The 21,964-nt window shown below is 42.8% G+C and overlaps 1 protein-coding gene across 5 annotated transcripts in view; it reads left to right on the top strand.

The window, feature by feature from the left end:
- Nucleotides 1-21,964, top strand: part of AGAP1 (ArfGAP with GTPase domain, ankyrin repeat and PH domain 1) — a 304,357-nt gene that overhangs the window by 201,183 nt on the left and 81,210 nt on the right. For 3 of the 5 annotated variants that reach the window (XM_026047450.1, XM_026047442.1, XM_026047433.1), the window contains one exon: nt 10,517-10,678. The exons of the other annotated variants lie outside the window; for them this stretch is intronic. In XM_026047450.1, the coding sequence (XP_025903235.1) occupies nt 10,517-10,678 (162 nt within the window). The remainder of the gene's footprint in view (nt 1-10,516; nt 10,679-21,964) is intronic. 5 annotated transcript variants of the gene reach the window in all.

The raw sequence follows: 21,964 nt of genomic DNA, 5'->3' as shown, positions 1-21,964 counted from the left end.
GTCTATTGAGTTTGTTTTGCTCTGTGGCAGTTTTCCCGCTGTAGGCAAGACTGGTTAAGGACTAGGATAAAAACAGACAGCTCTAAGCCAGAAGTCCTTCCGGAGAGGATAATTCTGAGACCAGTTGAGTTCCAGCTGCAGAACATGGTGGCAGCTCTCTGTAAACAGGCTACTGCCCTGTCCTCTGTGCTCTTCAGAGGCTGGCTCCATCCTCATGGACCTTGGAGCAGGAGCAGGTCCCAGGTGCAATTACTGTCAGCTTGGGTTAGGTTTGAAATAGCGAACCCAAAGGTGAGCTCGATATTCCTTAAAAATCTCTCCCAGGAGTCATTTATTTCTCCTCTCCAAACAACGCAAAGGCTGAGCTGCAGMAAAAGTCACTGATGTAGAAAGTTCACATCTAAAAATAGCTTATGGTGGAGAGACAAATTGTTTCCTGATTAGCACTTCATTTAAATAATTTGGGGCTATTAAATTTACTTTCAATAGTGACTGTACAGTATGTGAAGCATCCTACAATGTGATGGCTCCGTAGCCATCATTAAGTATGCTAAAGGTTGTTATCTACTAACTGCATGTGACACTTCAGACATGTTATAAAAATGTGAAGATGCTCCCCTTACAAATGTGAGTTTTCTATCTGTTATTGTGATCATCTATCAATTATATGCTGTGGTTATTAAGCAATCTTAGTTTGCACCAAAGTGCTTAGAATGAAGCTGTGCTGTTGCAGACTGTCTCCCAGATGCTTCTTTTTAAAAGTCAGAGAATTATTAGTGTTTTTTTTGTTTGTTTTTTAAGTGGCATAGCCACTTTTTTAAATGGCATAGCCATTTTCTGCAAAGGTTTTCATTGCTGGAACTGGAGAGAGCAGATAGCCTCTAAGTGTAGCACGTCCCGTGCCAGAAGGAAGGTGTAAAACGTTGGCCATCGCTCTGCGGTGGTGCCCTGTGGAATCAAGTCCTAGTCCAAAATCTACTAAATTGTTCAATCTTTTCATAGTCATTTCAATAATCTCTTTTGAACTGAAGGCTACTGGGAGAATTGAGATGCTATGGTCAGGCTAATAATTAGCGAAAACATACAGCAAGGCAAGAGCTTGCAGGCAATTTCTCCAAAGCCTCTAGGTCTTGGGTGCGCTGGTAAATATTTGTCTAATTGGATCTTGAATCTTCTGAAGTCTTTATCCTTAGGTGGAGGAATGCCCTGAGGTTTTGTATTTAAGCAGTGCATAATCTCAGATTTGGCAATGCCAGATTTTGAGAGAGTTCTCCAGGGGCTATAGGTCAGCAGTATTTTACTTGAATTGTGTAGTCAAGTGTAGTGGATGGGGTGCCTGGAGTTAACGCACAACATGTTCAGTGCTTTAACTTGAGCCTGGGTTTAACGCTTTTCGTACAGATCACAAATGCAAGTTTGGGACTTATTTTTGCCATTAATCACCCAAGTCAATTTTCCATTTGGTTGGGTTTGCTGTTAGCATGGTGATATACAGCCACCGCGAGCAAAAGGAGCAGTTGTCAGTTGGCACCCTTTAAAGGGAGAGAAAAAATACGCCTAATTTTAAGTGTGCTGGAGCCTTCCCTTTCATCCTGCTAGAGAGGGATCCCTCAAGGTCGTCTCTTCCAGTCGCCTCCCGTTGCTGTTTGCACTCTCCATCACTAGGGAGAAGTCAGCTTGGGCCTGCAGTGCCCAGGATTTCTTCCTAATGGGTAAAAAAAGGGGAGTAGGGAAAATAATAGCATTAACAAAGTACTTATTTGATTTAAAAACATTTTGCTAAATCGTAAATACACATTTGCTCTAATTTTAGTGCCCTGAAAGTTATCCCGTTAGCATAAGCTTTCTTTCTCTGCAAATGGTGCCTCTCTAATGACAACCAACTTCCAACCAAGAGCACAAAGGTGCCCTGAACATTCACGGGGATGAGGGTGGATGCCAGCCAAGCCACAGCCGCTTGCTGTCCACACAGGAGCCCCACCTCTGGTTTTCAGGCCTCGATGGCAGCCCCAGTAAAACCCACACAAGGGCTCATGTGGCTGAGGTTGGTGCTTGAGCCTTGCCGTGCTGACCACTCGTATGTCGAGACCTTTTGCCAAATTGCTCGTTCTTCCTTTCCCCTCAGTGATTTTAAAATATTAAAGCCATCAGAAGGGTTGATGCTGATTGACCAAAAGGGGAGGAAGGGGGGGAAAAAAAAGTAAATGTGTTTTGAGTATGGAGCTGCCGTTAACATCTAAAGTCCCAGCCATGCTGTTTTCCTCCACACTCCAGCAATCAGGACATCCAGCAAACCCATAAAAAACCAAACTAATAGCATGAATATTCAGTGACCTAGAATACTAATTATTGTCATGAATATTAATGCGATCGGACTTGCTTTTTTCCTCTTCTTTCTCTCTGGCTCTCTCTCTCTCTCTTTTTTTTTCCCCTCCTCTCTCCCCCTTTCCACTCAGCCGGCTCTAAAGATGGACCATAATGAGAGCATTTAAGAGAGAGAGCGCTCTCCGCCGTGACAGGGACCGGGGTAATAAGGAGAGCTTGATTAACGCGGTGCACTTGGGGGAGAGATGAGAAGATTCACGTGGGCCTGTTGTGGGGGAGGCAATGAGGCACCGGCGGCTGTGTTGCTGCTCCCTCAGATTAATGAGGCCTAAGAGTGCATTAGGAACAGTGACAAAGGTTTGATCTAATGGGCTCAGTCATTTTTCCTTTGAGTGACAGACGCACAGAAGTAATTGGCTGTGCAGAATGGCAGCTCATTGGCAGTACTTAAGGATACATTATCCCCGTTGTGTGGCCCGCAGAGGCTGTTTATCAAAACTGCTCACACTGCAGACATGCATTCGCTTAGCGGCTGTTACAGTGGCAATAGCTATTTAAAAAAAAAAAAAAAAAAAAGGCAGGGGGAAGTAGTAGTAGTGATACCACATTTGTATCTATTGTCTCTTTCTCACCCCCACCAAAAACTTTCTTTGTTTCAATTGCTCTGGAAGATCTTGGGAGAGCAGGTCTTGGGATACCCTCTTGCATCGCCGAGAGGCTCTTGGGTGCAGCTCACCAGGTTTGGGGAGGCTCCAGGGCTTGCAGAATTGCTCTGATCCATTTTCACCAGTTGTGATGTATATGCAGTGCACAGGTGAACCCACCCCCAAGCCCGTTGCAATTTCAGAAATAATAATTTCCACAGATAGTGTTAGAGGAAATGTTGTAGAGCTTTGCCGCAGGGCCCTACACATGCTTTGCTTTACATGCAGGCAGCATTAATGCCTCGGAGTTAGCGTGTTTTGCGTTATTTTTGCAAGCTTAAATTTGTGATTGTTAACAAGATTCATGACCAAATACCAGCAATAAAAAGGAATGTCTTTTGCCAATATGAAATGGTCATTTCTAGGTCTTAAAGCTACAGTGTTTTGGGAAACTGGTAATCTGAAGCAGGATTTGCCTAGAAAGGGAAGTAAAAAGAGTTTATCGAAAACATACCAGTTTATCAAAATACTAAAAAAAATAGTATTATGCCTGATGGTAATTTATAGGAAAACTTACAGAGGCATGCTTTAACACCAGAAGAATAAAAACTACCAAAATCTTGAGCAGCATCATTTGGTGAGTTGTTTGATTTAACCTTCTGCTAGAGGAAATGTCTTCTCCAATGACTGGACTTTCCACCACGTTTGCTCTGCTGGTTGGGCATGCTCTGACAATAATAGCTGTTCTCGTTATACTCCCAGCACGGTTTCCCTCGCTGCCAGGATGTTTCTTGGCAGTGCCTTGTTTGTTCATTAGTACTGACCCCTCTCGCTTTGGACGCTGCTAATCGCCCGCGGCTCTCGGTGCTGCGCTGTCAGGCTGCGAGATGGAAGGTCTTTCTGTATAAATAGCTGCTCCTCTTTGGGAGATGCATTTGGAAGAGAAGTTGTTTGGAAAGGGCTTAAAAACCCACATGCAAGGCCTTTGCTGCACTGTTGAAAAGGGGTGTTAGAGTACTGGAGAGCCTCAAGTGGAAGCAGTGAGGGTGTGTGAGAGAGGTGCCGTTGTCTCACTCTTTCCCGTTCCCATCCGTGAATACCTGCAGATTATTTTAGATCCTTGATAAGGCTGAGGCAGAAATGCTGTGATTCCCTCATCAATACGTCCTTCACAAACTCAACTGATAGGTGGCCTGGCAGGGCTCATACTGCTGGGCTGTGCCTTCTTTTTCCAACCTGACCCGCTTGACTCAGAAAACCAAGATGCTGTCTGGCAAATAAATAGCAGATGGACTAGCTGGGCACTCTGGAGCTGACGAGGGAAGGGAAGATGCGTCTTCAAGAGCCTGATGCTGAGTTCAGAGGAAGCACTGATAGAGCCTGCAAGAGCCATTCCCATTTTATTTTCCCTCAGCTGAAGCAGGAGCTGCTCCAACATTCATATTAATAGGCAGAGCAAAGGCAGTGAAGGCAAAAAGCAGTGCTGCTTAAACGGTTAGCTGCTGCTTAGAAAAGTTACACCCACCGAAAAACTTTTGCAAAAGTCTTGGAGTTATTTCATGAGGGTGATATGGGATTGAAGCTAAGGGAGAGAAAACTTATTCTATTTTTGCAACTAACAAAGTGGCCTCTTTCTTGCACGCCAGTGCTGGAGGAAGCTACAGAGAGCAGTGTTGGGTATGGTTAGAGACCAGCAGACCCAGCTGCCAATCCAATCTATTTGACAAGGCCTTTTACTCAATTAGAGGGCATTTCAAGAATATGTGGTATTCTTGCAACGTAAATTCACCCACCATGATTTGAAACAATTAACCCTCTGATATAAGGAGTCAGGATTTCCTGACCCACAACTCTAATGTATTTTTCATTAGTTCTAACAGCTGGTGAGCTGAGCCCTCTGGCCTTCAGAGGTTTATTTCTTTTTGGAAGAGAAATTCATAGTGAGCATGAAGAGCATAGCGCAAATAAAATATGGTTGTAGTGCAAGCATAGCAATAGGCTATAGTTCATCTGATGCAGTCTTCTCTGCTTCTGTGCAGTCCTTCACTGTGGGTCTCCCACACTGCTGCTTCATGGAAAAAATAGAGTTCAACTCCTGCATCATCTTTTTGTGTCAAACATACTGAGTCTGTTAGTTGTGTTTCTGAGTAAAGCCTTCCTCAGCTAAGTGGTTTGTTTTGGGCTTGGTGGGAAAACACAAATGCGTATGCAGCTGTGGATAAAGACAACTTGCATACATTGAGGTCAGTAGTGTCTCACACTTTATGGTACAGGTGTGAATTATATCCGTTCTGCATTTGTAATTGGTGGGCGGCGTAGTTGGTGAAGGCTTAAAGTGATGTGTCCATTAAAATAACCTGCGCGGCCCAGTGATGATTCACTGCGGTATTTTTGTTAGGGTGAAATACAGCAGAAGAGGAGACACTTAAAGTGCTGTCTGCCACCATGTTTCACTGCAACAGCAACCCAGCCAAAACCCCGCGTGGTTTATTTTAGTTAGGTGCATTGCTGAGTGCATGTACGACAACATTTATTATGAACTGTATTTACGGTCTATCTTGCTAATTTTTTTATAACGTACAGCACCTTTGTTTCTCGGTTAGGTTGGCACCTAACAGCTTGCTTGGTCATGTGTTCGTATAAATCTCTAGTTATTTCACAGCGTTTCTAATTATTGTAATCAGACTTGGCCTTAATAGTCTGTTTTGTAAAGCAGAAGCAGTAGTTCAACTGTGTACCAAGAGCCAAAGTGAGTCCTCTGTGCATAGGCAAGCGAGATACATGGTCTGCCTCCGGTGTGCACTTGTTTCCATCAACCTCTTAATGTGTGCATGCACACCCAGGCACGCTCGCCCTCCTCGGCTTAATTCCTCTCATGTTGAGTCCCTTGTCTTGACTTGCTCTTTGCTGTTTGAGGCTATTTACGCTGAATAGATGGGTAAATAAATTGGACTGTGTATGAGAGTGTTCACTTTTCTCAAAGGCACTTCTGTTAAATGCTGCCCGAACCTGGAAATTACCGTGAAGAATCTTAATTTGGATGGGTTTTATAGAGCTTAATTGTTTGAACGTTTTGTAAGCTCAGTCGTAACGGGGTATTTTATAATATCAGAGAAGATAGTTTTAATAAAGCTGTCCAGAGCTAGAAAGAGGAACTCTTCCTTTGATGCCTCTTTGGTAGATGAAAACACTTTTGTTCAGTAGGAGACCAGCATCTTTTTTTGCTCATTTGAGACCAGTTCTGGCAACATACTGATATTCATTCAAATATAAATGCCATAGTCACTTTGAAATGCAAATTGTTTAAAGAAAAATAGCATATGGTAGAAGTAAGTACCTTTTCAAATCAGCTCCTACACTTTAGGGATGTGAGTACAGCTAAAATTATTCTTTGGAAAGAATCTGGAGCCTTTGACACATTGAAGCTTGAACTAATCAAGGCTTCCCAGTAAGCATATACACATATCCATATCAAGGAAACAGTGCTGCGAATACATGGATTAGCATAGTAATTTAACTGCCCCCTGCTAATCAACTTAAGCAACCAGCTGATGCATATATGATGTGTTTGAAGAAGCCTTCTTTCAGAGCTCCAGAATGGATCAGGTAGCTCACCATGTATTTCACGTTAATGCTGATATCTGAATGTATGTAGCATTTATGTGTGTGTACATATTTCTCTCCATATGTTTGTTTGTGTGTGTGTATATATAGAAGGGGACAACAAATACAAAATGCATCAGGATCTTGCTTAAAGAACCCTGGCATGCAAAGGCTTAATACTGTGCCTTCTTCAGTATATATGATTTATTTCTCAATGGGGTAGCTTGTTGGCAAAACAAAGGTAATATTTAAAGGAAAATTATTTCTTGGAGGTGGAGATTGGCCTTTGCATTTTGTAGAAGGCAAAAAAAAAATGTAGGACTATGCTGTGGCTTTGTGCAGCATATGAAGTGGGCATAACCAGTTGAATTTCCCCTCATTTTGATGGGACAGCATTATTGCAGACTGGTGCTGCAAAATACATGTTCTGAGCATGCTGCAATCAGTTGGTTAAAGAAGTGAAAAATAGCAATGGATTGAGAAATGATGCCTTAAATAAGGTTCTAACTCATAGGGTTATGTGAGAGCTGAAGGTATTGATGGAGGGAATGACTTTGCAATCTGGTTTTCTGTGGGTGAGCTCTTCAGATATCTACCTACACATCCTTTGTAGCCTGTGGGGAAAAAAATAAAAGTGGGGTTTGATCTTGAATAAATGTTACCACGAGAGATAAAGGGACAAATTGGTACCGGGGCTGCTGGACTGTGGCAACAGGAAAGACAGCTGAATTGGGTTGCATTGTACATCAGCAAAGTACAGAAGCTAGGGACTTGGCAACTATTGTTTGCTAACACTCTCTAGCTTTCACAAATGTGAAGTGAAAGAAAAAATCTTACTTGGTTTGCAGAATAAGTCACTTTCTCAGTAGATGAAAGTAATGTCTTAACCTTGGTTGTGGTGTTGCAGAAGTTGGCATTGGAGTGCAGACTAAGGGCGTTGTTGCTTTTAGGATGGTAGAAAACTTGGTTTTATGGCAGGTATCCTTTCTAAAGCTTTGCTTTTGCGTGATGGCTAGCAAGTGACAGGATACTTGTGTTCAAAAATTGGTGAACTAGGCAGAAGAGGCCGACACACCAATATTTCCTCTCTCTGCAGTTCAGCCACCCAGCTCAGACTGATGGGGATGTGTCACCCAGGCAAAGGCAGCCAGTAATTGCTTTCCATTTTGCCACGATGCTGAGGGAACGCTCCATCTCAGCTTTCACACACCAGTTTTCCCCTTCATGATCTTTGTTGTGGAGATGCTCTTGCAGGAATCCATCACATGCAGCTTCCCATTTTACCAGGCGCCGAATGAAAGATAGCTACAGGCTACAAGTGCACTTTTGTGGCATTGCTTTTCAGTCCAGCGGGGTAGATGCTATTTGTCAGGCCCTTGGAGGGGAGGAGGGGGTTGTTTCCCAGTGGGGAACCTAATTGTTTGTGAAAAATAAGTTATTTCCAAAGCCATTTACCAGTAATTGTCCACAGATGCTGGAAAAGTTGCTGCAGCAAAAACCAAACATAGTCAACAGTTTGGGTTAACCTGCCACCTGTAAACCTGATTTGGCAAACTTGCTGTAGACCTTTGGCCCTCTTGGTAGCTCTTCTGGACCCTTGAATTGGTTCTCAGGTCGGAAGGGCTATTACATGGGTTTGTTCAGCCTAGGGGCAGAACTAAGCACTTGCTGAACCACCAGGACTTTCTGTTGGCCCAGTTCTCAAGTTTCTCAAGCTCTGCCCTTTGTGTCAGCTGCTCCACGTAATAAAGCATCATCACCAAAACACGTGTGTGTGTGTGTGTGTGTAACGCTCATGTTTTCCCCGGGTTGTGTGAACTAGAGGAAAGCCTGGCTGATCATTTCAAAACGAGCGTTGGCTGCGTTGCAAAGACTCGTTTGGAAGGAGATATTTCTTTTAAGAGAACTCAAAATATGAAGTGTCAGCTTTCCATTTTCTCTTGTGACTTTAAGATACTGAGCTATAATTTGAACCTGTGCTTTGTGTCTTCAGTTCTGTAGGCATGGTTTCTCTGCTGAACTTTTCTTTGGAAGATGTCTTTAAAAGGTGCTAAAATACTGGCATTAGCAAATTGCTTTCAGTTGGTAGGTCAAACGCACAATGTCCTGAAGGGCACCAGTTGTTGGAGGCATCAATTTTTTTCAACACTGTCACAGATAACACTCCGATTCTGGATTTTTTGTGGACTAAAGGGTTGCTGGGGGAAAGTGATTAGAGAGGAATTAGGTGCCAGTGGCGAACGCGCCGCCAGCTCGGTTTGAAAATCTGCTGTAGACTTGGCGTAGCTGAGCAGATAAGTTCCCTCTCTTTGTATCTGTAACTGGTATAGGAAATAGATGGCTGCACAGAAGCTCTTGAGTTTGAATGAGCACGTTCAAGACTCAGGTGGACAGATGCTGTAGTGCTGGACCTATGTATTGGGCTGAAGTCAAGGATTAGTCTTGGGCAAGGGGAGGAGAGAGAGGGACAATTATGCCAGCTCTAATAAACACAAAGTAGTTCACTAAGCTCTGCTGTCTTCCCAAAGGCTGCTCTGGGAGAAGACATAATGATAGAACTGGGAGTCAGGAGATCTGGGTTTTATTTTCAAGCCTGCCACAATCTTCCTATGTGGCCCTGGGTCATTTAACCTCAGAAAAAATGTGGGAAATGATAGCAGATAATTAACAACCTCACAGGAGCATTGAAAATTAATTCATTAATTTTTCTGAACTCATCAGTAGAAGGTGCAATGGAAATGCAAAATGTTAGGGTGTTTTATAAGCTTGTGTCTCTTTCTTTCCCTTTACACCTTTTTTTAAAGAATATTCTTAATGCAACATAAGGCTTGTGGGGTATCTTTGGAGAAGAGACTCACGCTGTCACTAGTGCTTGCTATTCCTTGGAATAGCCTGGTACGGAGAATAGTATGGCAAAATATTTATCGTGGTGCAGTATATAAATCTTGGGCTAGGAGTAGAGTAAAATGTGGTCAGAAGCTCAAACTGTGGAGCAAATTCTTGGATATAGATCAAGCCAAGAGGAAGGCTACCAGAAATCAGAGTTTGTAGAAAGGATTTTAGTTGTTCTGACCTTTTTTTTTTTTTTTTTTTTTTAAAGTTAAGAGGTTGAATCTGTTTTAAAGTGAGGAGCCTGTCCTTGCCTCCTCCCTCCAACTGTACTATTGTCCTAGCCCGTAAAGATTGTGGAAAAAAACCTTAAAATTATTCGTAGTATTTACTGCTTAAGATGATTCTCTTCTGTGTTTCACCCCTGTGTAACAGCCTCGGGTTACGTTTACAAAGGATGAATGGGAATGATTTTGGCACTTAATGGAAGAAGTCTCTGTTACGTGCTGTTTGTGTCACTGTGGTGCTTTAAAATCAAAAATCTGAATAAGTTTTTTTTTTTTTTTGATTGGTCTTTGCAATGCTCATACTTGCTTACCATCACTGTATTTTGCGTTTTAGGGGGATGATACTTGAATTTTTTAGTGTTAGGCTACGCTAAACATTTTGAGTTGGATGTTTTGGGTCAGGTTTCAGTTGGTTGTATCAACTGTGGTACTCGAGTATTAATCTCCTGTCCATACTCAGTCTGTGTCTTGCGTGCTCGAAACCAGTGTTCTGCAGACTGTGGTGCATCTACCTATAGCAGTGGAGAAGCTGCACAAAGCATTACTGCTAGCAGGGTTGTGGAAGATTGTGTTTCTCAGAACAGAATAGGTTGAAATCTAGAAAATCTCGGCTGTTTTGTTGCAAGTTGCTGGTTAGATTTCGCTGCTGCTGAGATCTGTGGTGCCTCAGTGGGACTGTTGCCCTTGGAGGTTCAGGGAGCGATGCCTTGTTGTCCGTGCTGGTTAAGTAATCTCTTTTTCTGCTCTGTTAAGATGCCCCCGTCCATCCTCATGTAAATCAATTATGTCTTCTTTATTGACACCAATTTGTTTTCCATTTACGTCTAGGGAACGTGACTACTAGCACATCTGTGTCTCAGATGGCCAGTGGGATCAGTCTAGTCTCCTTCAACAGCCGCCCGGATGGCATGCATCAGCGCTCTTACTCGGTCTCCAGTGCAGATCAGTGGAGTGAGGCAACAGTCATTGCAAACTCTGGCATTAGCAGTGGTAAGAAACCCGGAGCTTGGGGGGATCTGTTGTTTGGTCTGGGGCAAAGGGGGGAATTTTATGTCTTGCTGTTAAACCTGATGATCGGCCAGATGCCGTAAGCCACGTCTGAAAGAACAGGAGAAAGGAGAGCACAGATCAATCCAGCAATTCCTTATCAGGGAGAGCTAGTGTAATTGTAGCGCGTAATTTTAATTTGAGGTGTGTGTAGTATCGGTTGTTTGCTTTATGTTCTTGCTTTCTTGTGTATGACAGTAAATGTTAGCAGCAAGTTACCTGCCAGATCTTTTCATCGACATGTTTTTTTGCTCTGCTGTGATCTTGCTTTGAAATACACACACTACTGGCATACACTTATTTTTTTTCCCCTTGTAGTGTTTTCGATGTGGAGTGTTTAATGGTATTAAAATGAACAAAGGCTGCTCCAGATGGTGTTTCGCCATGGCTGGATTCTAACACAAAGATGAGAGTTTGGTTTTTCAGAAGGCCTGTAGGGTGTTTGATAACAAAATGTTGCATCTGGTCTCGGTGGAGAGCCTGCCAGGGTAGAGCGTGGGCCAAGGGCTGAGATGCAGTGCAAGCTCTCGTGCGTATTTACCTGCTGTCTACACAGGGTAGGATGTGCTTGGAGCAGTTGTGGTGGGTAGGCTGGGACCCCATAATATCCAGAGCAGAATGGTGCGGATCTGGCTCATGTCAGTGGTCCATGGTCGTGGTGTCTCAGGCCATGGAAAGCCCAGGAAACACAGAGCAGCAAGTGAAAAGAAGAGCATTCTTTCTCTCACCGTTGGCATTGCCGATGCCCACAGATTCCTTCAGCCTAAACTGGTTTCACAGTCCTCTTGTTCTTGAGTTTTCTTGAGCTTTACTGTTTTAATCCACCCCAATTCTACCTCTGTCTTGAAAGGCCGTACCAATGCATCAGCTTTTTGTTCCTTTTGTACCATAGCTCTTCAAAAAAGTGGAGAAAAATGTAGATTTTCACTTGAATGGAGGCAAAGGGAAAAACAGATTTAGTCAATCTGTGGTCTTCTACACTTGGTCTATCTGCAGTGAACAGATACCATCCTCTTTCTCCCTAGTGCCAGAAGTAAAACCTGAGGCTGCAGGAAAAGACAATCACTAACTGCAGAATTCACTGAGTTCCTCCAAGTGGCAGGTGATTAATACCCTGAAAAGTAAAAATAGAACTGAATTTTTGCCTTTTTCCCTTTCCTGTTATTTTGTAATGATGTTTCTTATTTGGAGATAATTGCTCTACTTGTCTCTTGCTCGTGATGTTGTACAGCTGGTCTGAAATTATTGCGACAGGGATCATTTTCTTCGGTACCAACTCCATGTTCCAAGTATGTGTGGTACTTTCTGATTCGACATTCTTATGTGATTGCTTCTGGATCAAAAGAAATGATAGCTGGAATTATCTGTGAAATACTTATTCAAAAATACAGATCGGTGGGTATTTCTACATAAGCCTAACTTAATTTCGTGCAGAAGTTCTATTTACAGATAATGAGAAGGTGCTTTTCTTCCTAATATGCGGAAAAAAAATGAGCTAGTGGTCAGTCTCAGGCAACTAGATGTCAGCATAAACTGAAGTGTTGGGGGAGATAAAACTGCTAGAAAGCATCAAGAATAATTCATTGCTCTCAGTGTATCATCTGTGGTAAGCTCATAGATGTGTCCTTTATGCAGGCGAGTTGACGCATGAAAAAAACCTTTTTAATTTCAGGGTTTTTTCTCCATTAAAAGGTTTTGAATTTTAGTCGTAAAAAGATAATACTGTGAAAGCAGCAGGTATGGAGCGAAGCTAAGCATCTTTTGGAATTCAAATGCCAATGTACTGGAGAATATGCCTGCTTATTGTCACATGGTTTTATTGTAGACAAAATAACATATTGGGATTCAATTTTTCTCTGCACCTTTTTTTTTTTTTTTTTTTCCACCACATTAAATTAATACTTTGTGTGGCTCTGGAGAACTTTTCAAAGTCTTCTTAACCAGACCTTTGGTTTCCTGGGGCTTCTGTCTTTTAAGCAGCTGTGAACATCTCCTAATTAGATAAATTACTTTGTAGTGGGCAGAGCCACAAAACAGGAGGTGCTGGTTAAATTAAAGGGGAAAAATAGAAAAATCCATTCTCTGAAATGGAATGCCCCACTGCTTTATGACTATTACTGTTGTAAGGTTTTACATTTAAGTACCTGAGGTTTAAAATTAAATGTCTAATATAATTTGGCACCAGTAACATGAAGCCTGTGACTGCCCTCAGAGAAAATGTAGACAGCCTGGTTCAATGTTTCCAGTTGCTGTGTGCTGGATAGTGAGCAAACTGAGGGACTGGCTCACTATTTAGCTAAATGCTACACACCGTTCAGCATAATTTTAAGTGCAGTAACATATTTGTCTTAAAACTCAGGAATTTAAAGAGACTCTTCCAGTAGTACATGAAAAATTAATTCCTTTTAGATTTTTTTTCTTGCTCTTGTAAGTATGTGACAGAAGTAATTTTAGCAGCAAGAGAGAATAAAAACTGGGGGCAGTAAATCCCTGTCCAGGAACCTCTTGTGTAGATTCTTTATGGACCCAGAATTGATCTACATGTCAGATCCTGATGTAGTTTAAACTGTTTATCACCCTAATGGTGGTAGAGAGACCATGAACATCAACTTATAATCCTCCATGAAAGAAATTGGTGTTTGCAGTCAATGAAGGAGCAGCTTAGCTTTATTGATAGATTTAGAACAATTACTGCTGCTGTGGCTATTGGCCGGTGCCTTTTCCCGGACTGGATTGGATGCCTGTGATTTTTTTTTTTATTTCTTTTTTCCTTTGATAAATCTTTCTCTTGATGGATATTTTTTCTTTCCACCAGGAGTTATCTCAGCTTGCTCATTGCTGGGCAATAAGAGGGTCGTGTCATCTCAGGAGACCTGTTTGTAACTTGTCCGGGTCTCAAATTTATGCTTCAGGTGCCTCTTTGTGCCGGCTCCCTTGGGCCGGCCCGGAAAGGCCGTGCACATCCCCATGATTCCTCCTCTGCAAACTCAACTGGTATTTCTGAGGGTCGGTTTGGGCTCTAATTTGGTTAGCTGGAGAAAGCACTAATGGAACCACTAAGGAATGATGATGCTGTCTGTCCTACAGTCCTTGAAATCGGAGGGAAGAATTTCTTCCTTAAGGTAATACTATTAACTTGAATAGTGATGCCAATAGTAGTTCACTTGGGATAGGGATTTTTTTGTGCTTGTGTAAAATGTCATTAAATTTAAATTCCAGAGTGAGAGAAAATACCACGCTAAGTCAAATATGTGTTTAAATGTCTTTATCACTATCCAATTGCTTGCAGAGGCCATTTGATCTCTGCAGTAACTTATATGCATTATGATACCTGGTGGCTTTTGAGTTCCTAGCAATGGATATTAGGGTTTATTAATTGAAAATCAAGTCCTCATGAGGCATGAGAGGTCACTGGGGCGTTTGTATTAACACAGATCTTCCACCTTACCTTACTTTCCCAATTGTAAATACTCACACTGACTGTCTGCTGGAGTTTGACCCCATACACCAAATGATGCACAACCTGTTGTAGAGTTATTTGCATTCACAGGCTAGTTCTTGACTAGCATAAATTACATAGTTGCCAACAGATTCACAGAATTTCAGAATTATTTGGATTGAGCTTATACAGGCATCCCAGATTAGAAGAGGTTTTTCTGTTCTTCCTTTTTCAAGAAGGAAATAATTAACTGGCAAGTGCATATGAAGTCGTTTTCTCCTTTACTAGCTGTTCTGGAGCTGTTGCAATTTTTAGTGTTGTAAAACACACTGCCTATTCAGTTCGTGTATGCAAAGACTTTACGTTATCCCTTAAGAATAGAAAGAACAAGGGAACAGTCTCATACTTTCTCTTCCTCTTGTGACTGCCAAACAAATCTCCTCTGGGAAATACTTCCAGAGGGAAACTTGGTCAGCGCAGCAGGGCAAACATTGCTCCCAGGGTTAAGCTATTGCTTGAGCTTGCTAAGCAGCCGAGCAGACCTCAAGGAAACTTTACTTAAAAAGCAAACAATAAATCCCTCCAGAATTCTGCAGTTCTCTAGAAATTTCTGCTTTTTCTGTCTTTAAGTCCTCCTTTTTTTCCTAAGTCCCTCCCACTTTCACCCCTCAAGATTGAAATGGGAAGAATTGTACATTCAGACATTAAGTCCTGTATTTGGTTCCAAAATGGCAAGAAATGGGAGTTTCATCTTCTGATAATTGGTCACTGGCAACCCCTTGCTCCTCTTAATCTTGCTCACAGCCTGACATGCCAAGTGCCTGTTGGTAAATTGTTTATGTGACCAAATTAACTTGCTGAATGGAACTATAAAGTTTTGCTTTTTCTGATATTTACTTATGGGTGCTTAAATCCATGTTCAGTATTAAGTTTGATTTCCCTTAGCATTTATTTTTTCTTTTAACTTCAGAATCAGAATAGCAAATATTCTCCTTATCAGGGTTTTAGGATCCCATCACGGAGTCGCTACATGTTTCCGAGCTCTCATACGAAGGGTTAGCAGTGCAATCTGCTGCTTGTGGACTTCAGTTGCTACCAAAAATCAGCACATTTATATATATTTATATACACACATGTACGTGTATATATATGTCTGCACAGCTATCTACTTGTCAGACTTCAGCCACAAGTTGTCTCTTGGTGGTTCCAGCACTTGACATTCGACAGAGGCAGCAATTAAATGTCTGTAAAACATCCCCAGTTCTCCGTTTGCATATTACTGTTTGCCAAAATGGAAGGGCTAGTATTGCAAGTCCCTGGTACAAAGCAAGTCCTTCATCAGTAAGGAAGTCTGGTAATCTCATTTGTATCTTAAAAAGAGTGCTTTGAAAGATTAAACTGCCTTTTGTTTGTTGTTTAAGATGGCTTTGATCTTCAGAATCCCTGTAGTTCGGAGCAAGTTGTGCTGTGTTGCTTCTTGGCAGGTCAGCCATGGGATAGTTAGAGCTACACAATCAGCTGTGGTGGTTGCTGTTAGCATCTCAAATAGATGTGACCTGCGGTCCTAGGATGCTCAAGCACTTGCAGAGGCATCGGCATGCTGATCAAATTCAGCAGCTGCAGCAAGAAGGCTCCATTAACACGAGCTGTTAGAAGTTAAAGGACTGCATTTGGCTCGCTGATGTACACGTGCGTTCAGGAGAGGGGCATCGGGATAAGTTGTAATTGGAAGGGGACGAGCACGGGAAACCAATTCTCACATTATTCCACAGGAGATTTTGAACCTTGAAAAATAACAATCTTTGCAGTGCAAGGAGAATAACAGGAATCCAACAAGATGTGTTCTCAAGTCAACTTGCAGGAAAGACAGAATACTGCAAAAGCGAAGGATGGGACTTTATAAATTCCCCTAATATGAATAAGGTTGCTTGAGAATTCAATATGCCCAACACTACTCTTATCTAAGGGCCTTAGAAGCAAGACCTCAGCAGGAAAATGAATGAACTTCCTGATTGATATATTTCTGTTTTTCCTAATGCTTATGTTTTATCTTAATGTTCATAATTTAGTTTATGCAATAACCTAGATATTAAATTATATAAAGTAGTGTCTTCAACTAAGTTGGGAAGGTCAGAATATCTATATAGCTACCAATGGAGTAACTCCTGACTCCAGAACTTCTCCTCTTCTTCCATGTCCATACTTAAGTTCAAGTAGGTGTTTACAATAATTAGACTTGTTTCGTATACAGCCATGGAGAACACTGCCTGGTTTTGCTAGCATCTGACTGGAGGGAGGGAGGGAGGAAGGAAGAAACACTCAGTTCTGCAGTTATTTCCTCCCAGGTTTAATAAAGTTTCTGTTCCACCTAACAGGAGAGCAGTTGTCCCATCAAGCATGTCTGTTTGCAGTCTCGGTTTCTTTGCAGGCTAGATCAGAGAGCAGCAGGTCCCGGGCTGTTATGTATACTTTACCTATGGAATCCAACACTTCAAAGCTTTTCCATAGCGTGTGCAGTGAAAGAAGCCTCTGTGCCGAATCCGATACGTGAGCCCTTCACAACCTGAGGATTGTTGGGGGGCAGCTGAAGCGCAGAGGCTTGGGCTTCCTGCAGGTGGAAGAGCATCTCCTTTCAGGTGACGGGGCCTGTCATTTGTCATAGCCCCTAATTCAGCCCTTGCTGTGTGCCACCCACAGCCCACAGTGCAGGTGAGGATCCAGTTTACAAGGCATCTGAGACTCTAAATTGTGCTGCAGGGATGACACGAGAGTGAAGGAGCCGCTGAGTGCTCCCAGCCAACAGCCTGGCCCTCAGTTATTCCAAGCCCACAAAAGGGACAGTAGTCCCCACAGAGCTAGAATAAGTGCTTGGAAAAAAATATATAGATATATACTCTATAACATTTATAACACTTGACACCTTACAAATAGATAAGAAGGCTATTATGCCAGTAAAATTCAGTAGCTTTATGTGAGAAGCAGAATATGTTTTACTTCTCACTTCCAGGGTTTTATAGTAGCCACTGTTTGTTTTTGCACATGATTGAGAGCATTTTTGGTGGTATTTCCATTATTTGGGTGCTCTGGAAGCACTAGGTAAGCCTCAACCTTTCCTGCCTAGCAGGGGACAATTAACTGTCTACTTGATACCTAAGAATTATTCAGCTGTAATTGTAAAATTAAGTGTCCAAAATAATGATATTAGGGTTTGCAATTGAAATTTCATGGGCTAACAGTTGTCTTCTAACCTCTTCTCAGTTGCTAGTGAGGGGTGTTCTCTTTTTTTGTGCTTGAAGGTTACTCCAGGTTACACAGACTAAGGTTTAACCTAAGGAGGTTAAAGTATAAGGCTAGAGACGAGAGATGTGGCTCTTTCTGGCTCTTCAGCATCTGTTTGAAGAGAGTTCTTCTTTTCTATATTACCTTTCCTCAAATACAAGGTAAATATTTTAGTAGGAGATGATTCAGTAAGGCATGCATTCATTATTTTGCAAGTGCTTTGAGACCTCAGGGCTCTATTTCAAAGCAAAATGTTGTTACATGAGTTTCCTGCAATCAGAAGACAATGCTGATGTTAAATCAGAGGGGAACTCTGACCCTCTCCTTGTAGTTGAAGTGAATTTATTATTCACATCATTTTGACCACGGCTATGAAATATATTTCTCACATAATCTTGTATGTATTGGCTGTAATCTAGCCTGGTTCACCAAGTTGTTTCCTTTTTAAAGGATCCCCAATGGTCTTTTATTTTGCACATCACCATTAATTGGGATGATCTTTATAGGATCATGAACTGCAACTCTTGGTAACTGGCTTCAAAGCTTTTCCTGACCATTGAAATACAAAGTGATAGACAGACTAATGGACGTGTGTCCAAACACAAATGGTTAAATCGTGTGAACTTTTGGTTTGACCTTTTGGCTAAAATAAGGAGGTTGTTTCTGGCATGGTGGTTGTTAAATCTTCTCAGTGGATTCTTTTGGGTTCTGCAATGTAGCAAGTGCTGGCAGGGGAAACCTAACCAGGAGATGTCCTAAAGCCTCTAAAACCTAAAGGTTTATCTTCAAAAGTACTATCCATTTTCATTCTCCCTCTTAAGGATGATTAAGAACTAGTTATTCAGATAAACTAATCCTCATAACTAGTTGCCTTTTGTAATACTCCTCACCTCTCCGTTTTGTCTAAGCTTGACAGCCAGGACAAGCTATGCCCATAGCATCATCCACGTTGTTAATAGCAATTCAGGGTGACACCGTGTAAGAATTACATCTCTCTTCTCAACAGATCCAATGCTGCCCAACCAAAACATTATGCCAGAGGAATTAGAGATATCCTTTATACATCTAGACTGTAGATTTGAGCCACAAAATTAGCTTTGCCTTGGGATGTGGTGGCTTCCTGAAGCATCCGAGACTTGCCTCTCTTGCTACTTTGTTGTCCTTCTGTACCAAGGTGCTTGATCTTTCCACAGGGCACGTTCAGCGTGCGGTACAAATGAGGCAAACAGAGATACTTGCAGGTAGTAGAGAATAAGATAAATTAGCAGACTGTTAATGCTGAGTGGTTTATAGCATCTCTGCACCTGACCTAGAGCTGCTTTAGGGAAATGTTTGCAACCCATTTCCAGTTCATCCACCAAGTCTTTCAGGTTTTCTAAAATACGGATGCTCATTACAGCTTACACTGTCACAGTAGGGCAGCACAGCAGGATCAGTTAGGAAGAGACATGTCCTTTCTTTGTGTTGGGTCATCAGTTTTTTTTTGGGGTGCCAGCACCTTGCTTTGTAAGGTGCTTTAAGAGGGAACTGACGGATTCCAGACCCCTCTTTTTCTTCTTATGGACGCATCGATATCTGGGGAGTGAGATGGTACCTTCCCAGCACTGCAATGACTTGCCCTTAGGAGGACATAATGAGCAGTGTAGTGTTTTTTTTTTGTTTGCTTAAAATGTTTTATGCTGTCTTTAACGTGGGCAAATGTTACGTGTTAGTAGGCAACAACCTAGATGTAGGTTTTGTCCCTCTTTTAAGTAAGAGGCATCATAACATGTGCCTTATTGCTGAGAGACTAGTTCTGTCTTGCCAGGCTGTGGCTGATGTCCCTCGCTTGTCACAAAGTGCCCAATGAGGCTGCCAAGTGCAAATGAGATCTTCCCTTCCAAACACAGCTCCGGGTCCCCTTGGCTCGAGGCATGTGAAGACGCTCGGAAAGCCAGGACCTCCAGAAGTCAGGAAAGCTCTGTTTGTCAAGAAGGCATCTTTGTTTTTCTTATTTAATTGAAATTGCCATGAGAGGCAGCAAGACAGTGATTTGGGAATGCAGTGGGGCTCTCTGTACATGACAGGATCGCTTTGTGATTTACAGGCTCTTAGGCACGAGACTGGAGAAAGGGTAGATGCAGTGGAAAGCAAATACTCCCGAGGCTCTTCCATCTCCATCCGACGGCTCTGCTTAGAGCTTCCTTTTAATTTCTTTCAGTGCAGCAGGTTAATTTAAGCCCTCGACAGCTCAACTGTCCAAGCTTCAGTCCAGCTAAGCAGTGACCGTATGTGCCGGAGTCCAGCTGAAGGTGCGAGCTGTGCCTGCCTTAAGAAATCTCTGTGTTTTCTTCCCTGGGCTCTAACCTGGAGTCGCTGCTTCTCCCCCCACTCCCAGATGTTTATCATCTTCTGCAGCCTTCTGCCAAGCTGTGGTTCTGACAGGCTTTTCAATGTCAGTCCCCTACCTCCGTGCCCGACTGCAGCCTCATGCAGCCGTTCTGCAATTGCGACATCCCTTTAACTTGGGTTTGAGGCAGAGCAGGAATATAAAGAACTTGATAGGACATTTATGGTAATAGCTGTAAAGGGAAGCTGCCGAGCATTGGATTTCACAGCCAGAAAAATCCCAGCCCAGGGAAATGGGTCTGAAATACAACTACAGATGGTTTTAGTCTATTGCTTCCCCTGCTTAAATAAAAGGATTGCTTTTTTCCCCCTCTATTTAAAACACATGTGTGGAAGATGAAAGTGTCCAGCTATTTTTTTTTATTTTATTATTATTCAGTCCACCAGCTACCGACATCTTTGGCTTGTTTCATTTCGGCACTAATAGCATAGTCGAAGTTCTGAAACGCACTCTCTGGCTTCGTCTCGTCTTGGGTCGCGGCAGAGATTCCTGCTGCCAACGGAGCTGTTGCTGTTGTTTTCGTCATCGGTGCTTTCTTTTCCTGTTGAGCCCGGCGCTATTAATTGTGTTGCCGCTTCTGCTCTTTAATTGATCCCATTCACGGTTCGGGCTTTTGTAATGCCTGACTTCTTGTCACTTGGGAGAATCAAAAACCCAAATTAATCAATCTCCAGCCTCCAGAGAATAAGGCCGCGTTAGGGAGCTGGGCTTGACAGACCGTCTAATTTCACTTTGAAAGCCTGTAGGAAAAATTTAACAAGAAGATGCAAGAAAAATGTAAACCAGATCAAGCTGGACTTTGGTCTGTGGAGAGCAGCGTTCTCACCTGTTGAGTTTATTTCAAGTTCTTGTAAATAGGTGATTTGACAAAAATACTGGATAAATCAAAAGGCACGAAGGTAGAAAAGGTCAGAATATCCTTGTTTCCACTTTAAATGGTTAGAGAGGAGAGAAAAGGTGTGTGTATGGGAGAGAATAGGGGAACTGTGGGCCAAAGATGAAGCTCCCTTCTCAGCTTTTCGTATCTCGGCTCTGCTGTGTGCTATTTCTGCTCATTTTATGTTGCCTGTTTCCCTTATGCTTTTAGCATCCCAGCCCTTCTGCCATGGCCTCAGGTACCTGCTCATCCTGATTTTTTTCTAATTCACTTCCTTGATTGCCTGATCTGCTGCTGCTCTATTACATGTGGCAGCCTAAGAAAGGTTACCCGATAGTCATCTCCCAGGGCTCTACACTGATGCTTTGGGGTTTGGGATGCATGGCTATTGTGCAGAAGAAGTACAGGTGAGATTTAAACTCAATTTCCTACTCTTACCAAGCCCAGGAGGGCCCTTGTAACATCTTTATGGGGTACAGTTGGCGTCGCCTTTGAGATCTGGTTGTGGAGTGTGTATAGCTTCCAAAAATGAAGCTATGAGAAATAAGAAGGGGGACATTTGTGGGAGGTTAAGTTTTACAAACATCATATAACAGTGAGAGAGAATATCAAATTGAAGTGTTTCAGTGGCAAATGAGATGTGGTACAACAGCATGGCCCTCAAGACTCTTCTGAGAAGAGCGTTTTGATTTCTTTTTTTCATCTAATGCTCCATCTCATAGTACTGGATTGTAGTATTAAACCAAATACTGCTTCACTTCCATCTCTTATTCCTCCTATTAGTGTGTGTCCTAACAGAAAGGAATTTTTCCAATGGCCCAAGCTGCAAAACATGCCTGGAAAGGAGGCCGGCTTGGGGCTTGCCGTGTTGGGGTGGGTAGTGATTCCTAGCAAACAAGTGTCACGCTTAAGCAGACGTAACCTGTGCCTTCTACCAGGCAGAGCGAGGCCTGCAGAGCTCCTCTTGCCTCTCGGTGCCAGCCGCGGCGCTGGCCCCTTTGCTGAGCTCCAGGAGGAAGAGCATCCAAGGGCACGTGCGTTGACGTGGTCAGTAGGGCCCTCCTCCAGTCCGGGGGAGAGGACGTTTCTCGCCCGCGCCGCTCACAAAGGCGGCGCCGCGGTCGCAGGCCGGCGGCCGCGGCTGCCTCGCAGGCGAGGAGCGAGTTGTGTCCTTAATGCTATGTAATGTAGACATCCAGCCGGCAAATGATGACCATCATCAAGGCGAGCTGCCCGCGCCGTCCA

This window comes from Nothoprocta perdicaria, unplaced genomic scaffold (assembly GCF_003342845.1).
Source record: "Nothoprocta perdicaria isolate Ctin4 unplaced genomic scaffold, notPer1 scaffold_11, whole genome shotgun sequence".
Taxonomy (NCBI): domain Eukaryota; kingdom Metazoa; phylum Chordata; class Aves; order Tinamiformes; family Tinamidae; genus Nothoprocta; species Nothoprocta perdicaria.
This window is presented reverse-complemented; position numbering and strand designations above follow the sequence as displayed.